Genomic DNA, 26,061 nt, shown 5'->3' on the forward strand with positions numbered 1-26,061 from the left:
TTGGCATAAGTGTTAGCAAAATAATAGCTTTGGTTTGATCTATTGTCCCTTTGCACGTGACGTCACTCCCACTCCGCCATGACAGACGTCAAAACAACCAATGCTCTCCTTTAAAGCTAGTCAAACATCTGTGACCTTTTTTTTCTTCTTTTTTTTTAGTTTATTTGTTTTGTTTTGTATGTGGGGTAATATACACAGTGTAACATTCCGGTCAACACACCACTACTCTCCACTAGATGGCGGTAATGCACCTCAATAGCTTGCTCGTCAACCACCATAAAATAGAAGAAGAAGAAAAAAAAAGACCAAATATCGCTTCTATTTAGTTGAATTCACTTTAAAATGCTCGTAGTATGCTGCGCGGTCGGCTTAACAATCAGACAAGGATGAAAAGAAAGCTTTGTAAAGGTAAGAAGATTAACTTTTATATACTAGAAAGATCTCAAATATCGCATTCTGTAAAAGGTACGCGTGTGATCGTTGGTAACCATGGAGACAGTGCCGCACCGTCAAGTAGCCAAAACCAACACCCAAAAAACTGGTTAGCATCTCGTCTGTTGTACCTTTTTAACGCTGCTCAGGTGTGAAGGCAAACACTGTTTATGGCATAATGATGTAAATCATGTGGTTTGAATTCAGGCAAAGTCGGTAATTTGATCAAAATGTCAGGAGGGAGGCGGTGTGGGTCGGTTTCTAAGCTAGGTATTTCAGCTATTTTGTAAATCTGAACTCCAATCAGGTGTGTTACCTTCATAGACAAATTAGCTTGACTCCAACAAGTAGAAGCCATTAATAAACTGGCAAAAACTGTTCCAGTTGCTCTGAATAATACTCCCGTCCCGTCATGGCGACTCAAATGATTTATTGCTGAGGGTCCATTCCTACCTGGGTGTTGGTTTTGGTAAACCAGGACCCGGTTTGAAAGGAGGTAGACCAAATCTATAAAGAGAAAAAAAGATGTTGGATGTACAGATCCTTAAATGTTGACATAACATCCAGACATTGGTTAAATAAAACGGTTTCCTATTTAAATCCAACTATGAATGTGTAACATTGAAAATGGATCTTTATGGACATACTCAATTGTATACAATTTTCTGTCAACTTTAGGATTACACATAAAGTATAAAAGTAACAATTCATGTAGAAATGTACTGTAATAAAGCCTAAAACTGACCTTCTCTCTGGAGCCGTACACTGTCCCTGTAAAAATGACAAAAATTAAAAGTGAACTACACCCTGTTCCACATACAGTATTATTGTTCCTATTAGGTAATTATTGTTCATAGAAAAGTAGTGAAGTTACAGCAACTTGCCTCTTTCTCAGGTTCTTCATATAAATCTGTTAAAAAAATAAAACAAAGGACAAATCAGTCATGTAGCAAAAAAGTCACCTTTGCAACTAAATCAACTATCTGACATTTTCATTTCTATTTCACACATATATAGCACCTAACAACATGTTTCACTAGCACTATTCCTCAGCTAATTGTCTTAGTTTCATCTTTAGCAGCTTTGCTTTTAGCTTTTAGCATTAGCATCCTGCTTGTTGACTACTATTTAGAAAGGAATATATTTTTCTATGAAATGATGCGAGTTAAAACCAAAATGTTCTTATATTCTGATATCACCACGTTGTGCATGGCCAATAAAATGCTCAACATGGCAAATTATTCCTTGTGATATTACTATTTTAAAAATATTCTTCTTCACAAGCTACTGTACATCTAATCTGTTATTTGCAGAAAGTGCAGCAGAAAGTTGCGGTATTAGTTGTGAGTTAGTTATTTTTTGGTTAAAAACTAACTTTTCTCTGCCTCCTACAGTCCATATTCACATTTGAATTTCTTGGGAACTTTGTGCTGCATGTCTTTAAGTTATTTGTTGCTTGTGTAAGTCATGTCAGCTAGTAATGCTGCAGTAGAAGAAATCTTTTTTTTCTTCTTCTTCTTGTTGCACTTCACACTGTTTTTAAAAAGTGCTGCTACAATTTGTGCAACTTTTCCATTACATTGTTATATATATTTGTTGTCTTTTTTGAAGCACTACATACAAGTAGTTGCATTTAAGAATGCATTCACACCAGTCTTGTTTAATCTGCTTTTATAAAACTTTATTTGTTTGCCTCGAAAGCCCGGTTTGTTTCTGATGTGAATTCTGGTCCGCCGAAACTTCAGTCTCGGTTTGGTGAAGTGAACTGTGGTGAGGTTTGAATGCTTATGTCGAGTAACAGAAAGTTCATTAGAGCACAGGGCAATCTGAGTAAATACAACCAACTCAAACGAGAGAGTCTAACAGTAGCGGGAGAAATGATTCATAGTCTTTTACAACAATAGAGAAATAAAATCTGACACTACTCCATTTTTAAAATACATTTTATGAAGAAGGAAATCGGGCTAAATGTCTTCTTCACAGGCTTTCATGTCATTTGTTCAGTGGTTCTTGGTGCAGCACCGACACAGGGAAAGAGGGGAGCAGCTTTTTCAATTAGTTTGGATCATTTGACTCAGTGTAGCATGAAAACAAACTGCAGAAGCTGTAAATGCACCAAATGGTGCAATTTTGGTTCTCAATTGATCTAAGTCTTCTAGGAAACACTCTAAGTTGACAAAGTGTAAATAATTGATTTAAGATTTACTTAGCAATGTTAAAAGTAAGGTTTCATTTGATCAGCATATTAAATAAACTCACCTTCAGGACTGGATGGACGATCTGGTAAAGCTGGAGGCAAAATGGGATAGTCACCTCTGTTTCCACCTTCTAATGTGGAGCGTGAGGAAAGGCAAGAAAAACACTTGACAAATTATTAACATTTCATATAAAAATTCACATTTTCTGCCAATTGTAACCAGATGTTCCTTTTTGTATGTTTTAAGAAATACTTACTTGGAGATGAATTCTCTGTGGGTTCTATATAATCATCTTCACCATTAGCATCTGGGTCTATGTAGTCTTCCTGCAAAATAAATAAAGTTTTAATAAAGGAAGGCATTTAATAAAGGTTAAAATGAGGTAAAGAAAGCTGCTTCACTTCTTTGTCGTTCCATGGATGTGGTGGTTCAGGAGGAAGTTGTTTGGATGCTTTAACAGGACGGATGGGCTTGGGAGGTCGGCTTGGTCGGGCATGACAGCTGTCTGGAAAGAAGAAGAAAGACAAGAAACAAAATATCAAAGTATTTGTAAAAAATAGCTAAAATAAAAGTTTAATTCTTTGTTCAAGTATTTAGTTCAGTGCAATGTAAACATTTCTTTTTCAGGATAAATTATTTTACTGATAAGCAGCAAGACTTATTTGTGATGGTCGCTAGCTATAAATGCTAAATTGTAAATGCTAACATGCTCAAATGTTACCATGTGTGAACGCTGACATTTATTTGTTAATCTGTGTAGCATTCAATTTTAGCATGCTAACATTTGCTAATGAATTTCAAACAGGCCCAACTTAAGACAATTGGACAATTAGTCCTGCAGCATTTTTGTCAAAACTAATGCTAGTGGCTAAAAGCTAAGTTGCTGAAAGTGAAGCTAATCCAATTAGCTAGGAATTAGGGCTAGTGTAAGATGCTTGTGTGAAAACCTATTATGAAAATGTTTTTCTAATTATTTTATGATTTACTGGAAAACAAAACCACTTGAAAATGACTCATATTTTGGAAGAAATTAGTCAATGTATCAGATATTTTCTGGTTGCAGTACTGACCGAGATACTCCCCCTTTGGTAAGGAAGGGAAGGGACTTCTGGTGAACTCTCTGTGGACTGGAGGAGGCTCGTAGCTGTCATCATCAGGCGGGTCATCGCATGGCTCATTCTGGAAACAACACATTTGTAACTCTTCAAAGGAATATCTGAAAGCAAAACTACTGGTTTTGAATTCATGTAAAATGACTTACGTATTCTGGATCAGAGCATTGATCACTGTCTCTGAAACCTGCAAACAGAAATTAATTTAATCATAAATGGAAACTGAAACTTTTTAAATTCGCAGTATATCTAGAAAACCCCCAAACAGTCATGTGCAGGTGTTGGAGCACTTTGTCTATTTTTAGAAAGATGGCTGGGCTTTGAGTGCACCTTCCTGTTGTAGGGGTTAGCGGAGTGTGTCGCCTCACTTCCCGAACTGCATCCAAACAGATTTATGATGCATTTAAACAGAAACTGCAATAATTTAGCTCATAAATTCACTCAGGAGGTGAAACTGCAGTCATTCAAAATGTCTGTGAATACAAGTCCTGATAAGAACATCTTGATTGTCTTAATTGAAAGCTGTGTTGAATATTTGTTATATTTGATTAATGCAGTTATACAGCATCATTATTTTTTGTTATTAATATTATTTTGGACATATATTGAGCTGTTATCGCTGAATTCTTACCTCTGTAGTCTCTGGCAGGAACTTTTGGACGAGGTTTGGTTTTCAGTCTGTAATAAATAAAACAATAAGAAAAGGAATAATTATTTATGATTATCAATTTTTTGAGCTCTGCCACATCTGTGAAGAGTTTTTCTTTATAAAGTCTTGGCTGTGAGACTTTACAAGAACCAAACATAGACAAGAACCACTCAGAAAGAAAAAATATAATTCTAAAAGCTCATTTTCTGTTTTCCATAATGTTTATGTCTATTAATGTTGATTATGGCCTACAATGAATATTACATCAGACAAGGGCAATAACAGTCTTATTAAATAACAGCGTCTTCACTGTTAATAACTTAACAGTGAAGACAGTGAATGGACAATAAATGGACAACAAATATCTTGTGATAGACATGAATCAACATCAATAGATAATATGTCAACTAGAATATCCAATATTATAAATGTAGAATATTCATTGAACTCTGCACAACATTCTGGGAAATGTAAGCAGAGGAAAGACGTTAGCCTGGTGGAACTCGCTCACTCACCCACCAGTTTGGCTGTATTTCAGACATTTAAAACAAAAACAAATCAATAATTATTGGTATTGACGGACATGAAAAGCTTACACTATTAAAAGTTTTTCAGCCATACCGCCCAGCCTTGCAGAAGACCAATAAAAATATGTCCGCATACTAAACAATGTGTTCGTTTATTTGAGAGTGGATGAAAGCTGCACTTGGTTGAAGCTCCTTTTGAATTAATTATTATAAATATTGTATGGAGTCCACTCTCATCAGACATTGTTTTCTGTTTGTTGTTTTCGAGATCGACTGCTAATCATTGCATTTATCAGAAACAAAAGCTTAAAATAACCATTCTGTGTGTAATAAAACTAGAGTCTTACTTTTTAAACCGAATTACTAAAATTAATCAAATATTTGCAAAGCAAGGTGAGAACAAACAGACTCATTTTAGGAAAGGAAAGTGAGAGAACGGCCATCTGTTTTAGGTATTTTTGGTCCGTGTGCCGCTCTCTTTCCAACGTTTGTGAAAGAGGAATTGGCGTTGTCCAGTGAAGCGTGCACTGTACGCAAACCGCACTGAGAACTTTTAGATCAGCCAACTTCGAGACAAAATAAAAATCCTCCTACATAAAATAGACAAGTAGACAGAAATGTTTCAATCATTTCTTGTAGCTACAGGCACTTTTAAAACAATGCAACTGACAAAAGAAGTGAACAAAAGAGTTGTTGCTGATTTAGTTTTAGTGAAGATGTTGCTCCACTGTAAAACATTTGAGTCACATTTAATTGTGCCTACTATCTTCTACTTTTTAAAGTAAATTCAACCAGTTTTACATTTCGAGTCTAATTGTGACTTTGTGAAAGATAAACTTACAGTAGTAAGTTGTGTTAACTTTTTTAAAATTTTGTCAGACCTCCAAGAGTTTTTAGATTAGGACTTAAAAATCTGAAAGAAGAAAAATAAAGGAATGGAAACTATTTCCCAGAATGCTTAGCAGCATGATTTTGTATCCTGAGATAGAAGTGCGTTATATTGATCTGACTCTGGTGTTATTAAGGCAAATGTTAATTTTCATGTCCTGTTCTCACTAAATGTTCTTGAGCAAAATTCATAGTGATGTTTAATAAAATTTATGATCAGATAAGAATTTTTTTTCATGCAGTTCAAAACAAAAATTAAAATTATTTTAAAGTAAAATAAATAGTCATTTTAACTTGACAATGCATGGAAATAATACAGAAATGCTCTTTAACTAGGTGACGGCAGTTTTTTTCTTGCATTTGGTGAAATAATTATTGGTTTAAATTGCAGCATTAAGTAAAAACTCACAATCAAAGATTAATGGACAAAAAGAAAATGTTTAGACAACTTGGTGTCACTGAATGATTTAGCACCAACATACATAATAAGAATCTGTTGTGGTATGAACTTATCAGGCGACTCAGGTTTTCTGGTTTTTAAGTTCCTTTGCTCTGGAGCAAACTTCCAGAAAACTGTAAAACTGCTGAAACACTGAGTTCCCTTAAATCTAGATTATAAGTGAATTTGTTCAGATATGCTGCCTGTGATTAATAACAATTGTAACATCATAAAGTGATCAGTCAGTCATTATTTTTTTGCTCACTCTGCCCCTGTAATTGATTGTTTTCTTTTTTTGTTTGCTTGTTGATTTATTTTCTGTCTAATCTTTTAAAGCACTTTGAATTGCCTTTCTGCTGACAGTGTGCTATACAAATGAAATTGCCTTGACCAAGTCACAAATGGAAGATGCTATAAAGCAGCTTTATTACCAAGACGACAGGATATTTTAGACACTGACCTTTTGATTTTATTCAGCAAACTGCCATCATTTTTCTTGATGTCTTGAACCATTTTCTGAAGTTGCCTGAAAGACACAACACTGCCATTCAGAAAAATGACCTCATCACATTAATTCTTCTTCTTTTCCCCCCCACTCTCATTTAGTTAGAAAAACCTTAAATTATCTATTTGAGAAACCAGATAAATTTGTACTCAGAGCTTATTTAACAACAAATATTAAATTTAAAATCAAGTTCTTACCGAATTTTTGCTGTTGCAGGCGCCGTGAGTTTATTCAACGTATCCATATTTACATTTAACCCAAGAGTTGACATTTTCCGAATTTTATTCTTATCATAGGTATGGACGATGCTGCCGTGTTGTTAGCAGGTTTGCAAACGAACGCTCTGTCTGACTGTCAGTCTTGAGAAAAAGGGGAGTGGTTTTGTTCCAGTTGCCTGAGTCTGAAAAAAATCACTTCTTGTTTTTGACCACACTTTCTTGCATCACATGATGCTTTGTGATTTTCTTCAATGTCGCCCTTTTTCCAGCACCAGAAGTTGCCATTTTAACACCTTTGCAGGACAATATGTAATAAAACGACATTTTTGATAGAAATGTATTGAACACTGTAAAAACACAAAATCTTACCGAGTATTTTTGGTCTAGTTTCTACACTTGAAATAAGACAAACTCACTTAAAAGTATCTTTTTCGCATGCTGTGTGAGCTTGTTTTAAATAAATAATTCCTTAATACTTTTTGCTTCCTTGTTAACTTAAATTAAGTTATAAAATGAAAATATATTTTTCTAAAAATGAAATGTATCTATATCATGCTAAAGTTACTTTTAACAAGTGTACTAGGATATTTGCACTAGAAACTTGGTGAGGTTTTGTTTTTGCAGTGTAGCAATTACAAAACAATGTATCAAATAACAATCCATTCAAATGTATTGATTCTTTGAAAATATTAGAGCATTCAGTAGAGTGATAAAGCTGTAACTTTATCTAATTTAAAGTGTGATCATGTCATGGAAAACACCGTGTCGCAATCCCAAGTTTGTGCTATTCATAGTTCCTTTAAAAAAATGAGTCTGCAGCCTTTCCTGGGAAGAAAATTACCACATGTGCGGTTGCCATGATAATTTTTTTTTTTGACACTTATTTTAATTTGCCAAAATAATTGCTGGGACAGCACATGATCACAAAAACAGGAAGCAGTTTTTGCGAAACGTCCACATTATTCACTGACAAGGCTTCTGGATGTTTAAGACTTTGAATCATGAGAGAAAAATAGAGTTTAGATGTAAAAAAGAACATGAAACTTCACGTGGTTTTTTTCTGTGAAGTGAGTAAATTTTGACATCCTGTGACTTCATGTCCTCAGCGTAATGAAGTCCACATGTAAAATTAGCTTTATTTTTAAATCCAGAGTGTAATTTTAAATTCTCACTTTGTATGTGTGAAGCTCTCAATGTTCAGACTGCAGATTAACTGAATGAGAAAAACAGAAAGCGTGGTGGAGTTTTTAGACATCTGGTTCTGTGGAACAAACTTTAAAAAAAATGTTATCTGGAAGAATCATAACATATTACATGTAAGATTAGAACTTTACTTTTTTTATTATATTGTCTTGCCGTAAGTGTAGTTTTTTTCTCTCTCTCCATTTATGCTTTATTTGCTTGTATTTTGTGTTTGGATGAGGTTATTTCCTGGACAGTGCATTTAATTAATCTGATTAATACACCTTGGCCAGAATGTTTATGTTTTCTATGTTTTCTCGTGATTCCTCCATGAACAAAGTGAGCGCACTAATGCTGCAGCTAAATCTGTTTTTTGTTTTTCATGTCTAATAATAATGATAATAAACTTTATTTAGTGTGCGCCTGAAACATATATGTCACCATTTTTGTTTACAGGTTAAAATAAAAACTAGAATCCATGTTTAGCTGAATCTCTTTCCTATATTGTTTCCATTGACTGTATGATTTAACATTTCGAAAATAATTTGGCTTCATGGAAACATGGCAATTTTGAAAAAAAAAAAAAACCCTCAAGGTTTTGGACAAAAAGTTTTGGTGTTGGGATGAAGTTTTTTTTTATTTTTTGCTGTGTCAAAATTAATTTATTTTGCAAAATTGCTATGAAAAAATGTTTTCACACAACAACAGGAGTTTGTAACAGGATGTTGCCACTGGCGGAAACCACAAAGAAGATGATAACAGGAAGTAGTTCGTGGATCATGGCGTTGCATGTTTTTTTTTAATTAATTATTGCATGAATAAGCATGAATTTAAATTAACTTTTAATTGCAAAATTCATTTTTTTTTCTAAATTAACAGAGTCTTCACAAGGTTTTATGCACATGTGTATTGGAAAGTATTCCTGGTTCAGGAATACATACTCTATTCTCACTCTTTCTTCCCTGACAGCAATTATTAGCACTATTTCTGCCAATACCTGTGCTCTCCTTGTTTGTCAAACATGCACATGGTTTGTGGCTTGTTTTTTTTTTTTGTCAACTTCCTGTCCTGCAAACCTCCTGTTGATTGCGGCAGATGGTCATACTCAGCCTGGTTCTGCTGGAGGTTTCTTCCTGTTTGAAGGGAGTGGTTCCTCTCCAGTGTCACCAGATGTCTACACAGGATGTTTACTTTAAAGAAAACTTTTTTTAACCAACAGGCAACACATGCTCAGCTGCAGTTATTGTGTTGCATTGTGCAAATATAATTGCAAAGAGATTATTTATTTGGATTGGAATTGGATTTTACATGAGATAATAGTAATTACAAAGAAGATTCTGATATATTTACGCCAATGGAACATGTTCCATTCGCAGGTACTGCAGGATCAGAGGAATAATTTGAGTGGTTATGTTTAACACAATAAAAAGACAAGTCATGACATGTTATGTTGCTTTAAAGCTTAATTTCCACAATAATACTGAAAATGGAAATGTTAAGTGGTTGGTCAGAATAACAATTTGTAGTTGCAAGGAAGATTCTATAAATCCACTGTATCCTTGAAAACCTTAACCTTGCATGTTAAAGGCAGGCTGATGTGGAGTGTTGCCTTTTTCTCTGCAGAAATCATTTTACTTGTGGACGAAAAATATCAATTTATGGCTCATCTTACCAGAGAACCTTCAAAAAATATTTGCTCTGTGCCCCAAAAAGCTTGTGCAACTCCAAATGGGAGTTCTTCTTTTAAAAATGGTTTTCTTCTTGCTACCTTTCCACAAAAGCCCAAATTGTGGCATGCTAACTGTCTCTTTGACTGTAACAATTCTTGGTCGGCTTGCATTTTTACCTTACTCTTCACATTTTTGACAATTTATCACCTCGAAATGCTTTAAAGAGATGGTCTTATGTATTTTCTAGCACAATCAAGTAACTATGTTATGTCTAGTTGTTATAGAAAGAAATGGAAAGAAATTTGACTTTATAATTTAACACTTTGAAATTGGGCTTCTGTTTCTTTAAGAAACTCCTGTTTTCTCTGAAACTCCACCTTCAGGAAGTCATCTCAACAGCTGAATGGTTACAATGGGAGGTTCAAGGATTCCTCAACCATGCACGAAAGAATCAAGGCAAATCTCCAGGTATGTTTTTTATGAGGGAATAACTTTATAACATGAAGTAAACCTAAAAAAGGGTAAATTTACATGATACTGCCCCTTTAAATCTCTCCTGAACTTTCACCCTGGCCTGTCTGCTTTGTTTGGTCTTCATGATGCTTTGCGTTCACTAATGTTCTGATCATGGTTCCCCATCTCTAAATGCTTTGCAAGCATTCCTGCATGCATATTGATAAAGTTTACTGTCTGTGGAACATCCTAATACAGAAAAACACATAAGAAATTATAAATGACATTACATTGCAAAATACAAAGTACTTTAAAATAACTCGTAGCTTGCAATGCAAAAAGAAAAAAAGGTAATAGGTAACTAAAACAAAAAAGCTCCATCTAAAAACATCTCACATGGTGAGATGTTGATGACTCAAAGTCTTCTGGAGAGAAATGCTGAGAGCACAAACAGGTTCTTAAGTTGTTTTTGTCTCTGGAAAAAGTTTAAAGAAGCAATTTAAAAACAGACAGTGACGTGGTCTGGATGACGTTCTTTTGCAAGTAATTTTTCCACAATGTGGTTCTTATGTGGTTGAGTTGAACTCTTTATAAAGGAAAAAACTTCCTTATTTATAGAAACAGCTGATGCAATATATGCTATGACATGTTACAAAAACTGTATTGAAACAGATTTTGCTATTGTTTCTGTGGATATCTAATTGAAATATTATACAATATGAGAGAAATGTGAAAAAAGAACATAGCCAGTCGATCTTTTTAAACATTTTGTTTTTAATCCCATGGCTCTTCAACATTTATGTCAGCTTTCAGGGATTAATCTTTGCTTTGAGATCTGTTCATTACATCTTGAGAGCTATTTCGATCTTCCTTTGACGAGTTTCAATATCTGAAGCAACACATAAATCAGGACACGTTCTGTTTAATTTACATGTTTTGGTGATCTTGCAGAGTAATGTAAAAAAAAAAAAAGGCAACATACCATGTTAGACCAATAAAAGTCTTTCTAATTAGTTATTCCTGAGATCTTAATGGGTGTCTTATGGAATCAGATTGTATTTTTGCAAACATTTGTAGATTTTAAGCTTATCACATTGTTTACTTCCTGGTTCGGTAAAGGGGTCATAAAAAGCCACGCCCACACAAACATCTGTCTTTCCCAGCTGCCGCCACCAGTTAATTTTGCCACCCATAAATCTATATGGGTAGTAGTAATTAGTTCCATTCGTAGTAGCATTTAACTGCATTAGCATCTAAAACAGCTTCCAGTACTACCTGTCTGATGTTTCTCTTAGCGTTTTTTGCAGCGGGCTTTCAGTGCTCTGTGGATAAAAACTACATTTATTTTTTTGTCGTTAAGGTAACAACCATCTGTTGGAGCCTTCATCAGTTTTGCTCAAACAAATGACTCAACGGCTTCTGGAGAGAAATGTTGAGAGCACAAACAGGTTCTTCTTAAGTTGATGCAGATTCACCTAACATTTTTTTAACAGTGACACCTTGTGGCCTTATTTAAAATTACTGTCATCAACTCAGCAGGTGAAAAATATAACAAATGGTCTAAATGTTTTGAAGTAATTCTATTTTGACATATCACAAACAGCATTTTTAAGGTAATAGACAAATTACAACATATTTAGGCCAACATGTTCAACTAACCATTAAAGCACTAAAAACTTCCATATGAAATTACATATTCTTCTAAAACTGCAACTTTTACAATAAATTAACAAAATAAGGAAGTGCATTTCTATTACTTTTGTTATTTAAATTTAAATCTAATAATTCAAGAACTTCAAAAACAACATATTTAAATCTTTCCTAATAATCTGAACAGAAATTCATATTCAGCAAAGCTGGCACCGCAAAAAGGGGAATTTGTTTCAGGTTGACAAAAGGTTACATAACCCATAAATAAAGAGGAAACGGACATTTCAGAGTAAAATGAATTTGCAGTCAGACATAACCAAATCTCTCCTGTCTCTCTTTTTATCTATATATCAAAACCAGCTGCTGCACACAGCTGTAAACACAGCATTTTCTCTTCCCACAATATTTCCAGAGAACTCAGACATTTTGTAGCTTTAGTGGGATGGGCCAAGTTTTTAACTTAAAGTTCTCTGAGAATCACAGCAAGTATGTGACTTCATGTCTTTTAGCAGCATTTATTTTTGGTTCATTTCATAAGAAATTATCAGAAATTTCAACACTTTTTCTCAGTGATACTGAGCTGTGTTTACTATCTTCTGTTCAGCAAGTTCTAGATTTCGAATCAAAATGTGAGTTTGTGAAAGAGAAACTGACAACAGTAAATTGTGTTAACGTTTTATTAATTTTGTCGAACCTCCAAGAGTTAAAAAAAAAAAAAACGGAAAGAGGAAAAAGACAGGAGTGGGAATTAGTTCCCAGATTGCTTAGCTGCATGTTTTTGTATCCTGAGATGGAAGTGTGTTATATTGTGTTATTTTATTTATGCAATTTGAAACAAAAATGTAAATTATTTTAAAGTGAAACTAAATTGTTATTTTAACTTGATAATGTGGGTAAGTTGCATTTTCAAGCAGGTGGACTTTCATTTTCAAGTTAACCACTTTCAAAGGTTTTACAGTGCGACAAAAAGCTAGAAAAGTTTACACACTTAGACTCTTTATAAGTTTCACTTGAAGAAGTTTGACTTAGACATTTTTACACTCTCAGTTTTACTGGCAGTAAAAAATGCAATCTTTTATTTTGGCAGTAAAAATTAGAGAACGTAGTGGTCATGAAAATGAAACGACTCACTCATAGAGCAGTTTGTTTTGTGTATGCAAATGAAAATACTAAAAATATCTCATAAGAGCTGGACTACTCTGAATCGATTAAGTTGTGGGTTCTACCTTTTTCACCTTAAAAAGGTAGAAATTGATGGCCAATCCCAAATAATATTATTCAAATATTATAAGGTCATTTTAAAAGTGTGTCTCAGCAGAGCCTCAGCTTGTTTATGATTCTGTAGTTCTCAATAATTTTCATAAATTTATTTTCTGCATAAATAAAAAAGTAAGTTGGGGGTTACTTACGGCTGCTGAAGGAGGCTGAACTTTCTGATGTCGTACTCTGTGAGATTCTGTCAAAACATGAAATGAAAAGAAAATAGAATTTACAGGTGAATCTCAATTAGAAATGATCATAAAGGGAATTCATTTCAGTAAATGATCTCTGATAGAGCTCTAAGATTTTCTGGTAGATGGTTGGAGGGACTTTGGACTTGATAAAAAAGCTTCTCTGCTCTTCTTTCAGGCTCTGGGATCTCAATTTTCAATTTAAACAAAAACTTTCCTCATTAGCCCAAGTAATGTTTCTGACATCCCTGCTTAAGGAACAGTTTAACACAAGAAAACCCCTAAATGGGTTTGTTCCACAATACTCTTTCATCCCAATTGCTACTAAACTTTTTCCTTCCACTCACCTTTCCACTGATATTCTTGGATACAACAATCTTTGAGGATCCAGCTTCTTTCATGATGACTCTTTATGGATTTTACTCACTTTTTGAATCAAAATAAAGGAATATTTATAATTTTGTAGATATTCTTATTTATTGATCTTTACATTAGAACTTAAACTAATTTAAGCAGGTGAACAGTGAATGCAATATCTACTTAATAACAGCAGATGGCAGCATATCTCTGAAGGCTATTCACAAACAGTGCTCAGTTAGACATTTAATGCACTTATTGAAAGTTCATTTGAATTGTGAAGCCTGCAGATTAGAGACACTTGCAAACATTGTGTTAATATATTACATTTTAAACAATCGTATTATTCTTTTGTGGACAAGATTTACACAAACTGGAAGCTGAAATGGCTAAAAACTCACCACAATAAGGCCAAAATTCCAAACAAATAAATGAAAACATGCAAAAAATGTGTTTGGATTTCGATTTCAATTAATGACATTAAATGTTAAAATAAAAACTTAACCAAAATGATCAAACATTGAAGAATTAATGTGCCTTTCTGTTACACTGTATTTTATTTTGTCATTTTTCAACATGTGTGTTGTTGCAGCAAGATAATTGTCACTCCTAAATGAAAGGAAAAATGATTAGGATAAAATATGCAACAAACCCTGCTAAATTATGTATTCCCCTCTTCATTCATAATTCATGGCTCCAGGTCGTTATTCGCTCTAAGTCGCTTCAGTTTCCAAAATTGCTGTAATGTGATGAAGACCCATGACAGCAGATTTCTGAAAGCCTTCGCATTGAAGTCTGAGGGATGAGGAACGAAAGAAAAGTTTGTCTTCGTATTGTTATGCTAAGATACAAATTAAATACAAAATACGTATCAATGATGTAGAAACTGGCCAATATGAGCCGAGTATGTGAGCATTAAATGAACGAGCAGTGAAGGGCGGGAACGCCACTCCGGAAATGAAGGGGGCGCTATTTTCTTTATTGTACACGATCTTTTTATTTTCTTTGACAGCTGACAGCATTCGTTGATTGGCTCGTGATTTATATCACTGCAACTTAACAGTTTAATCAAGAACAGCAGCAGGAACATATGAACGCATGCGGTAACTTGTGCAGCAGAATGACCGTGAATTAGCAGTGATGCTAGCAGCTAGCTGCTCTGAAACTGTAATAAAGAGAGAAATGGTGCAGCTGTGGTCAGCTTTCTGATGGAGCTGCTCTTTTGTGCCAACTGTGTGAAACTCTGGAACTACATAGTATTAAATTGTGATGTTAATTTTATTTTTTGTTTGGATTAAAAAATAATAAAGTTTAATTGTGGCTATTGATTTACATCCTTTTTCTGCATTACCTGAATCCAAAAGGATGCATTTTTAAAAAAAATGAAGTGCCAGAATGTATTATAGTGAAATAATCATCTGATCTGAACCTTTATCATAATGTCTGAGCCACCTATGAATTTCTATAAGACAAAATGAAATATCTGGGTTTTATTTTAGTCCATCAGAACCAGAACTCTCTCCATTGCTGAGTGTTGCTGCAAACGTCAGCGGAGTGCTGACCACAGCTGCTGCTGCTCAGGTCCTGCCCACAATAGCGAGGAGGAGATCGGATAATGGAAAAGCTCTATACCTGGTGTAGAACTGAATCGTAAATTAATCGGTTCGGGCGCAACTTGCCAGTGGAAAAGCGCCTGTTGTGTTTAACAAGTCAAGTCCTTTGCAGTCCCAATTGTATCTGGTTCCAGTCAGAATACAATAAATGTGAATTGTCACAAGTCTGATGTATGGGACACAAGATTTTATATAATTAAATATACATTAAAGTTACATTAAAATGTTTATTTTTTACATTGTTTTTAGGCTGGAAACAGTCCTTCAGATCTGGCAACCCTGGGCTGTACTACCTCTAGGAATACGCCCATAGCATAGCTGGGAGGCCTTTAGGCAAAGCTTGTGATTTAATCATTTGTAAATCAGAGAGAGAGATCACTTAATACGAAAGGCTTTACCTCCTTCAAAGAACTGAACCTTGGCCTCAGAGAAACACTTAATCATCATTCTGGCTCACAGCAGAGCAAAAAGCATCTGTATAAAATCAGACTTAGCCTTTTGACACAGAATAAAATATCAAATAGTCTATCCCAGTGGATACTCAGGTACTACTCCTAGCGTGAATTATTTATAGGAGTGTCTGTGCTTGTTTTAAATGAGACACAGCAGCCACAATTGTTTTTTCTTTTGCTCTCCAGACCTGGAGTCTTCACGTTCAGCTTCATTTTTATTCTCCAAGTGCTTTTTCAGGTTATATCCAGTCCAGAACGTGACCAGAAAACATGTCTATGTGGCCCTTCACAGCTTGAATTCTTGGATATTGTTGAAGAACGCCTTCTTGATTTACTTCAAGGTTTCTGGAACGACAACCTTGCCTCAGGGTTCTGGTCAGACTAATAGCCATCTAGGAATGTTAATAAGGGAAAACCACACAAATCACAAATCCTAACTTTAAACACAAACTGCATTTATAACTTGAAGGGAAAGATTTCCAACAGAAATATTTTATATTTGCTGTCAAGTTTCAAAATTTAACATTTCCAATTTGGAAAACTCAGCTGCAAGCTCCCCTTCAGGAAACTCAGAGGCTTCACAATCCAACATGGCTGCCATCTCAAAGGTGGCAATAACTGCTATAATAAATTATTTCCTCTTTTGACCCAATCTTAGATAAGCAGAAGACAACAGATGGATGTTTTTTATGTTTTTATTTCCTCTATTGGTGTAATAGTTGTAGGTGATGTCTGTAATTCAATTTCTTGTCCAATAAAGCAAATTTTGATTGATCAGCTAACAACCCAACATTTCCAAATACAAACACCTCAGCTGGTATTATGCAGCTTAAATGGCGAATTAAAACAATGAAAACCTGGATGGCTAGTAGTGATAGTTTCCAAGGAGGAATTTAAATCATTTCTGTTTCTCTTCTGATTAAAACTGACCATAAGTTTAAGGAAAAGAAAACACTTTTGTAAGAGTAAAGTCTCGGTTTCAACCAAAAGCAGGCATGAGGAATGTGGCCATTGTTTCTGTTCATGTGATTTGCTAGTGAAACGTCAACCCAGCTGTTCACAGATTTGTTCAAACTGTTTTGTTTTTGTTTGTTTGTTTTTGGTAAAAATTTGTTTAATTTTGCAGCAGACAGAACGATTTCACAGCTACATGCTCACGATATTACCACCACTGCATGATGTCTCCGGACTCCCAGCATGTTCACAGGGCGGCTTTAAACACTCTAGAATCACCAATGTGACAAGTTAATTCCAGGGAGAAGTGTTTTATTTGTCCTTCCTTCATGACCCAAAACATTCAGTCCATATTTGCCGTTTTTCCATCATATTTCGAACCAAAATTAAAATAAAATTCTAGCAACATCTAATCCAGGAGTGTCAAAACTTTTTGCCACAAGGGCTAAAAAATTCCAAATGTAGCAAAGAAAGTAGTTTGACATTTATTGTAGATACAAAATTTGGAAGCGTTTTTGTTTTTTGATCTGTTGTAGATAGAATAAAAGGAGTAAATTTCCACCAAAAATTCAGATGCTTTGTGATTAATCTCAGCAATTTTCTACAAAACTTTAGAAATTTTTTCTATAAAATTTCTAAAAAAAAATGTTACATCTGAAATTCAGAAATTTTCTACTTTATTGTAGAAATTCTCTGATGAAAATCTAAAATAAAATCTTTAAAGAAAAATTCTGATTACTCAAAGTTTTCTGTGATAGAAAAGTACTACTTACTACTACTACTACAATTTTGCATGTTTTCTGTATTAAAAGAAATACATCTAGTTTTCAGTTTACTTTGGGTTCGATTGAATAAATTTATCTTACTATATTTATTCAAGTTTCAGAAAGAATACAAACTTGGTTCTAAAAAGATGAATACTTTGTGTTGTACTTCATATTAGTAAGAAAATTATATTAGTTACAATTTTCAACCTGATTCCAAATTAAAAGTCTCCATTGGATTCTATGGACCAAATTTGTATCATTTTTTTTAGTGCAGTCAAAGGCCTCAGAAAAATCAGTCCAAGGCCCACAAATGGCCCCTGACCCACACTTTGGACACATCTAATCCATAAAAGTTGTTCTGTCTTTTAACGGATCTACGGTTTACATTTTGAAAACATCTAATGTGAAGCCCATCTCTTGACCTGAGTGCTGTAATGCGTTTATTTAATGTTCTGCCATTGATGGGCTGTCCTCTATGACTGGCCTTTGTTTGTAGTGTTGCTGTGATACACAAAAGCTAAAAGTAACTTCCTTACAAAGCTGCCAAACAGGCAACGTCCCAGAGATACAGCGTGACACTTCTTTGATCTGCTACATGTATTTTCTTCTTACCTTGTCTACCTGTGTGAGCAAATCTGACTTCAAAAAGAGAGATTACCTTTATCTTCACTGTGCTGACTGGCTGTCGTCCTCAGCCCTGCTGTAGTACTCTGAATTAGACTGTATTTTTCACACCTTTCATTCTATCTGATAAACTGACAGGGAAAGTAAGAGGCTGAATATTTTCCTTGGCAGAGCCAGCTGTCATCATAAGCTGCTGTGTTTTTCAGGTGTTTGTATACAATAATCTTAGCAATTTTGAAATAATTTTGGACATTTTATCACTTATTGGAACAATTTATTTTTTCAAGGTGGAACTCAAAAAGATTATGGTGTATGTAGATGAAAGAACTGAAATTATATGGCACTTTTACGGTTACCGTAAAAGTTAACGCATTGAAAGCAAAGCGCACAACCACATCTCTATCACGCATCATGTGCATGTTAGAGAAACCTAAGTTTGTAGCTGATCAGAACGCTGCTGCTCGCATTCTCCCTGTTAAACTCTCCCACAGTTTTAGTGCAATGGTCAATAAAAGCGTGGCAGATGTTATGGTCGGCCAACCGGGTGAAAAGTTAGCTCTTCAGTTTGCAAAGCCACAAAAGAAAGCCGACCTCCACCCCCCAGAACTGCGTACGTGGTAAAAAGCTTAGGTGGGGTCCACTCACCCCTCTTGGAAATGCGCTTTTTAATGTTTAGCTTACAAAAAGAGAGCCAAGCTGCCAAGTAAACAAAAGGAAGCTCAGCAAAAACATTTAGTTTCAAGACGGACAAGGTGTACAAGGCTACAAACAAAATGTTTTGACAAAAAATTTATTTTTTCTCCAGAGTTTTGTTAATAATAAAGAGGGTTAGATGATGAAATAAAATCCAACAATTATTCTTTTAATTTGTTTAAACTTAAAAGAAAATCTGAAGATATGCATAGTGCGAACAGCTGCAGGCGCTAGCTACCAGGGGCACATCGACAACAACAACTCTCCCCACTGAGCCACGGTCATCCCTTATGCACTCTTCTTGGCACAAATAGTAGAACAGAAGTAACAGGAGAGTGAAACTAGCTGGTTTCCTTAGAAAGACAGGACTATTAAGGATAGTCCATAAATTTTAAATAAGGTTCAGTTCTTGGCCACACGCTTAATGTTGACCTACTTCGTCCACTCAGCAACCATTCAACTGTGCCAACCTTAAACCTTGTGTATGTTTTAATGTGAGGGGAGGAGAAATGCTTCATATTTCACACATTTTGCAGAGAACCAAAAACACAGAACCTCATTATGAAGCTACCACCACCATACTAACTGTGTTAGTCTGGTAGACACGGTTTGATTGGGGACCAAAGTGGCTAAATGTTTTGGTTTCACACCGCACTGTGTCAAACAAACCACAACATTTTGAAAATCCTGCTCTCCTCTTCGCCTGTGGTGGCGCTGCATCAATGACCACCGAAGGAAATGACACAAAAACCCATGAAGAAGTAATTGAGCTCAAGTTCCTTCTTCACAAGATGTAAACAAAAATGAAGAAGCGTTTGATTTAAAAAAAAAATCTTTGCTAAAAGACCATGACCAATTTCTTGCACAAGTGCTAGGCTAGCACGTTTGTTTTGGGTGTATTTATGCCCTGTGCTGTAGTCCGCTTTCTGCTTTTGGAAACTGCGCCAGAGTTCACTTCAACCAAACTGCGGCTGAGGTTTAACTATGTATCTTGAATGTTGGTTTTAGGGGACAAGGGAGCAGACAGGCCTATACCAGAAATGATTTAATGAACGGTAATGCCAAATTTAACAGCAGAGTTCAGCAAAGAATGTTGAGAAGAGGAAGTGAGATTGATTAATTGAATATATTATATCTGAATGGAAGCATAGCTTGAAATGGCAAAAAATAAAGACAACATGAGTATCAAGCCAAAATATCAAGAGATGCAACATCAATAATGACAAAAGAGCTCAGGAACAGATGTTAAATGAAAAACAGAATGTAAATAAAACTCACTGTTTACTAAACTAAAAAACAAAAGCGTCGCTTAAAACAGAACCTAAGCCAACACAAAAAGACTTAAAGTGCAGAACAAAACCTTACAATTAAGATGAAATCCTTCAGTTTAATCGAATTTCCCTAAACATGCTACTCATCTGATTATAAAACATTTCTCCAGGTGTTTGTCTTGTCCATATGGACAGCCTCAATTAAGCATGAAGGTGCTGATGTTGCAGACTGTTTGGGTCAGATGGTTGAAACTGGGAAACAAATGAGTGCTGCAATAGGACAATGATGCAAAACAGACATTAAATCTGATACTGGAATAGTATTTGTATGGACTACGCTGAAAAACTAGGTTAAAATCAGGAAACCAATTAGATTTACTGAACTCCATCTTATTTATGCCTTTTAAAGGTGTTGAGTTAGTGAAACTTAGTGATTCTTACTTGTGGTTGGATCAGTGAAAAACTATGATAAATTTAAAACTGCAGGGCATCAAATTCATGTTTTTACATCTTTGACGTTACATTTTTAAAATCACCTAATTTCCTAATTAATCCAACAAAACTAATAAATGTTTCTTTTTGCTTTTCTCCTGAAATCTCCTCTCGCTGAGCACACTGCTGCTTTACATTGGTTAAAACTGAAGCCTTCCTAATTATGCATGATTGGAGCTTTCTGATACTGGAAATTAAATAAAACATGTCTGTGGAAACATGTAGAAATATTCTCTTCCTCAAACAAAACATGAAGTTGGAATGTCTCAGGATTTTTCTACATCACACATAAATTCTGGGTCGTTGTTAGATTTTCACAAATGTAACACAGAATCCTGCCAGAATGATTTTGCAAAATAAAGCAAGAGACATTTGACTGCCAGACGAAAATTCAAGTCGCTGATCCAACTTAGAAAAAGAACTATGTGCCTTGAAACCAAGTGTCTGTTACAACAATGTAGCTTTTAAATTTTACTGCAATATTTATAAATTGTTAAATAATATGTGATTTGTAGCAGAGTGAAACAATCAGTTATAAATTATTTGGCAGGTCAGTTTAACAGTTTTTTTTTAAAAGTCTTTCCCAAACTGTCGTCCCTGGACCACCGGAGGTCCCCGGCGCCTCGAGTGATCCACCTGGTACTGCATATAAACGACCGTTTATTTGCAGTGACGTCAGCTCAAAGTGTGACGCCACAGCGAGTTGAGCAAAGGCCTGCGGTTAAATAAATAAGAGTGGATAAATGTCTTGACATCAGGTCACGCAAAAGAAAAACTGAAGATACCAACGGGAAGAAAACAAGGATAGGATCATTACTTATCTGATCAGAAGAAGTCAAGTCATAAAAGATAATAAATACAGTTGATAGGAATTAGTGGATGATTTAACACTTAATGGTGCAGAAGAGTATCTATTTTTCTTTCATTGTGCTTCCAAATGACAAATAGTCCTAAATGTTATTAACATACACAACACTTACTAAAAAAGAACAAACCTTTTTTAATTTTCACGTGTTTGACAACAATGGAAAGCTTGAAATCCACACTTCCAGAATCTGTAAATAACTTGGTCACCTTTTTTGTTTTCAGGTTGGATTGTTTTATTTATAAATGAACAAAATGCAAATGGGAAGTGTTTAGAATTACATTAAAATAAATTTAAATGCATAACACTGAGGGACAACTTAATAAACACTGATTTGCAATAAGCATATAATTTGTTATATCAAATCCCTTTTCATTTAAAGGTAAATTGAGATGGTTTGGTGGATCTCTCCTTTACTCTAGGCTGATTGCATGAGGTATCAGCAAATATACACAACATTGTCACATTGCATATTCTGTCAAGCTGCGCTCCAGCACAGCAGTGGTTTGGGTTTCATGCCAAAATCAACATGTTGGTGTCACCACAGAGTAAACGGCACCTCCATGTTGCTAAATATCAGCGGGGACATTGTTTCTCCGGAGATGTTTAATCAAAGCAGGAGATCATTACAGTTATTTGGGTAGGTAATTTAGTAAATTATATTATTATTGTCTGTCTGTGTTGTTCAGACAGGCTGATATAGTGGCACTTCACATTTATTGGTCCTTCTTGTTGTTAAAAGTATTAAAATACAGGAATCTTTCATTTCATTTGTATAATTTCATTTATAAATTCAGATTCTAATCAAAGTAAATTTGTTATGTGAAGAAAAAGGGGTGTTAAAAGCAAATGTTTTAAAGCATTAGGCCTGTCATAATAACAAATTTTGCTGAACAATAAATTGTCCCAGAAGTTATTGCGATATACTATGACATTGTCATTTGAGACCATTTTCAAGTAATAAAATGGTAAAGGCATGATATTAATGCAAAAAATACATTCTCAAAGATCAATAAACATGGAATTCTAATGAACATTTAGCTCTGGAACTGGAAGACATTTTAAGTACCCTAAATAAATAAACAATAGAAATGAATTACATTTAAATTAATTAAATTAATTCACCATTGTACAAAGAGACCAGAGATTTTGATGTGATTTTGATGTGATTTACGCTTATCTAGAGCAAAATGTCAAGCATCTTATTTCAAAGTGCAAATGCTTTGAACTGGAAGTGTTGGACCTGTTTTTAGGGCCAGAAAAGCTTTTCGGTGTGAATGCAGCAGCATTAGAGTGCCAACGGTGCACTGATGAAGTACTTGGTAGACTGAATCGCAGTGCAGTGTTTGCTAGCCTAATAGGGCTGAATCTCCCTCTCTCTGTGGGATCTATCAGTCAATATCTCTATGTTTATGTATTCTTCAGCTCTGCTCTGGCACCTTGCTCATCAAAGCCTCTGCTCTGAAAAATTCATCATTTTTTGACTGATCATATTTCCTGTGGAGTCTCCTTTAGGGGAAATAAGCCTGTGAGACACAAGACGGAGCTCAAGGTGAGTAAATAATATGAAAAAATAATGCATTATTGCTGTCATGTAGAACATGACAGGTAGGATGTATACATTACCCTGAACTTGTTCATTTTATAAGGTCAGAACCATAAAGATCAGTGTATTTCTTTCAAATTTTCTGGGAGAAATAAACAATCATTTCGGGAGAAAATGGTGTCCTTTGACCATCCTCCCCTTTTATTCTGATACTCCTAAATCAAATTCAGTGACACTAACAAACTTCAAAAGTATTTTATCTGTAAATTAAGCCCACTTGAAAGTGATCATGCCAGTTATGTGAACCAATGGACATTTTTAAAATAGATTATATAACACGTAGCATTGCAAGGCTGCTTGGAGGTCTCAGTTTAACTTAGTTTTATTCAAGTCAAATATGACTTGAATAAAACTAAGTTTTCTTTTTTACCTTTCTAAAAGGTAAAAAAGAAAAAAAGTAAAAAATGCCTAGTGGAAAAGTATAAATAATACAATTAATATATATAATACAATTAATATCATGCTGGGATATATGTGGCAGGAGAAAGCTGGAATCTAACTTACCCTATTTTCAATATAAAACATGGTAGTGGCAGCATTATGCTTTGGAAATGTTTCTCTTTAACAAGGGAAGTCTGTTCAAATTTGATGGGAAGCCAAAAAAGACTTCAGATGGCAGTAAACCTACAACCAGAGATACAATCTAGCGGTTTAGATGAAAGCATATTCATGGGTTAGGATGACCTAGTCCAAGTGCAGACCTAATTCCAAATGAGAATCTGTGTCAAGACTTAAAAATGTATTCATCTCACTGAGCTTGAGCTATTTTGCAATTAAGTAAAGTCAATAGAAACCCCACAAAAAGACTTTCAGTCTGAATTGTAAAGAAAGGTTCTGAAAATGAAAGCATGCCACACTTTATAGATTTTCTATTTAAAAAACATTGTGGTAGTCTATCGATAGCTCTTTGATTAATGCTAACAGTTATCAGAAATACACATTTTCAACCGTGGAAAACTAGAACATCACAGTTAGTTGATGTCAAATTTAATTTGTTTCAGTTGTTTCAACTGAAATCATTTCTGGGAAACAACTCAAACCTACGGCGAAGACAAACGCAGCCAAAGCGATGAAAGTGACTCTCAAAGCAGAAGTTGCAACAGATTTACTGACTGCTATAAGAGGAAGGGCAAATTATGGGAAGTAATGCAAGCAACTGTGCTCCGTCATGGTTCAAGTCGCGCACGGCCCCGTCTGTTGTCCCACACGTTTGCAGAAATAGAAAAATAAACATAAAAGTTTAGCTGTTTATTTTTAGTGATTTAATACTGAAATCCTCATTTTAATAATTTGCAGTTGGGGAGTCAAACATTTTCAATTTCAGTTTGGGCCACATTGAGATCATGAATGTTCTTAAAGGGCCAGAAAGTATCAATAAACCAAAACTGGAATTATTTATAAAATAAAAAAATAAATAGTATTGAGCATCTTTTCACATCGGTCAGTCCCTCCAGAATTTTTATGTGATTAATTTAGTTTTTGCTCTAAAAATCTGAAAATAAAAATTTTCTTTCGTGATTTTAAAAAATTTGTTTTCAGTGAAAATCAAAACTTTTCTGACGCCAATTTAGAAATATTTGCAAGAAATGTTGAAATATTTGCACTTAGGTAAGATGATAATTGTGACTTTTTATTTCTCACAAATAATTAATCACAGGCTAGAACTTGAAATAATTAAGCCGAGGCACAAATGTAGAAATAAAATATACTGCCACCTTCTGGTGGGAGTTGGCATCACTTCAAACTAATGTTCCTGACCATTTTTCTGGAAAATTTTCAATGCTCATTTATACACAAAGGTAAAAAAAATTATACAATTGATTGATTTTGCATTAATTTCACATTTTCACATTGAAATTAGACATATTGATTAATGTAATTTGACAGGTAAACAGATAAAAACCTCTGATTTGATTAATAAAAGATGATTTAACCACATTACTGTTGCCTGGAAGGTTCGATTTATCTCCACAGTTTAAAGGGCCTCATATTAAGGATTTGTCTATTTTAATGTTAAAATAAAACAAAAACAAAAAAAAACAAAAAGAAAACAAACAAAGTGAGGACAACTTAATGTAGTCTGAGATAAAACTTTTTTTTTTCTGCAAAACTAATGCAAGAATAATTATACTAGTAAAAAACAGACTCACCAGAAGTTTGACTCCGTCAATCTTTAATCTGGTCACAGTTCTGGCGCACTCTTGCATGTTATTCTGATGGTAATCGCAGAGAAACATTATCAGTAGCACATCCTGTCAGTCACGGTTTAATTCTTCAAATGTTGAGGGAAATAGGTCCCCGCCATCCGCTGCAAAACTTTTAGTCATTCCTCTGAAACCCACCTTGGACATAAAAAGCGCCACTTTGGTGTGATCCCACCCCTCACACTCTTCTCTGGTCGGCAGGTTCATGTCTGCTGTTGCTGGGAGCCTCTTAACTCCTGACGCTGTGGTTCCAGAGCGAGTTTCCACACACTGATGGCCCAGCGATGCTTCAGCTTGAAGAAGAACAGGCACCGAGGTCACCTTAGAGAAAAAATACTTTCCCATTTTCATTCTTCATCATACATAAATATCAAATGTCCTGGAACTGTAACTAAAACACAAATGAACATTTCCCCATTGACGGTCTTACGGCATCAACGAAAGGGAAGCTGGAACTTCCTGAAAATATATTCTATTTTAAAATGGCAAGAAACCAAATGTGTCACAATAACTGGGTTTACTGTTAGACTGTTAGATGTAGTGTGAAATGGAGGTTTTATTTTAAGCATACTCATAATACTGCTGATCAGCACTAAATGGAGATTTCTGTAGATTTTGAAAAACCCAAAAGATTCTAAAAACAAAAACAAGTTAAATCCAAGCTTTGTTTACATCTCAAAACACGTAAAAAAATATAGAAAACAATGTTTTTTCATCATACGTCTAATAATATCAATATTCAAGAATCATTGACTGAAAATAAGCTCCTATATCTTGCTTAAAACTTAC

General features: G+C 34.7%; 1 protein-coding gene and 1 long non-coding RNA gene across 3 annotated transcripts in view; one reads left to right on the plus strand and one right to left on the minus strand.

Annotated features, from left to right (window-relative positions):
- Positions 1-25,623, minus strand: part of blnk (B cell linker) — a 28,952-nt gene extending 3,329 nt beyond the window's left edge. Inside the window, exons 1-13 of one of the 2 annotated variants that reach the window (XM_055021702.1) lie at positions 25,411-25,623; positions 25,219-25,281; positions 13,333-13,379; positions 6,706-6,771; positions 4,374-4,420; positions 3,892-3,929; positions 3,701-3,809; positions 3,032-3,135; positions 2,887-2,956; positions 2,692-2,760; positions 1,317-1,342; positions 1,178-1,203; positions 886-939 (exon numbers count right to left, since the gene is read on the minus strand). In XM_055021702.1, the coding sequence (XP_054877677.1) occupies positions 886-939; positions 1,178-1,203; positions 1,317-1,342; positions 2,692-2,760; positions 2,887-2,956; positions 3,032-3,135; positions 3,701-3,809; positions 3,892-3,929; positions 4,374-4,420; positions 6,706-6,771; positions 13,333-13,379; positions 25,219-25,281; positions 25,411-25,623 (932 nt within the window). Of the gene's footprint in view, positions 1-885; positions 940-1,177; positions 1,204-1,316; positions 1,343-2,691; positions 2,761-2,886; positions 2,957-3,031; positions 3,136-3,700; positions 3,810-3,891; positions 3,930-4,373; positions 4,421-6,705; positions 6,772-6,947; positions 7,081-13,332; positions 13,380-25,218; positions 25,282-25,410 lie in introns of those variants that run through there. The other variant, XM_055021703.1, reaches the window with a different exon arrangement.
- LOC129352624 (uncharacterized) lies at positions 51-25,562 on the plus strand. Its single transcript, XR_008604901.1, has 4 exons — positions 51-408; positions 10,171-10,288; positions 22,888-23,014; positions 25,474-25,562. It is a non-coding gene; the product is annotated as an uncharacterized LOC129352624 (long non-coding RNA).
- Positions 25,624-26,061: the final 438 nt, after the last annotated feature.

Source organism: Poeciliopsis prolifica, unplaced genomic scaffold (genome assembly GCF_027474105.1).
Source record: "Poeciliopsis prolifica strain line A6 unplaced genomic scaffold, Auburn_PproV2 SCAFFOLD078, whole genome shotgun sequence".
NCBI classification, from domain to species: Eukaryota; Metazoa; Chordata; class Actinopteri; order Cyprinodontiformes; family Poeciliidae; genus Poeciliopsis; species Poeciliopsis prolifica.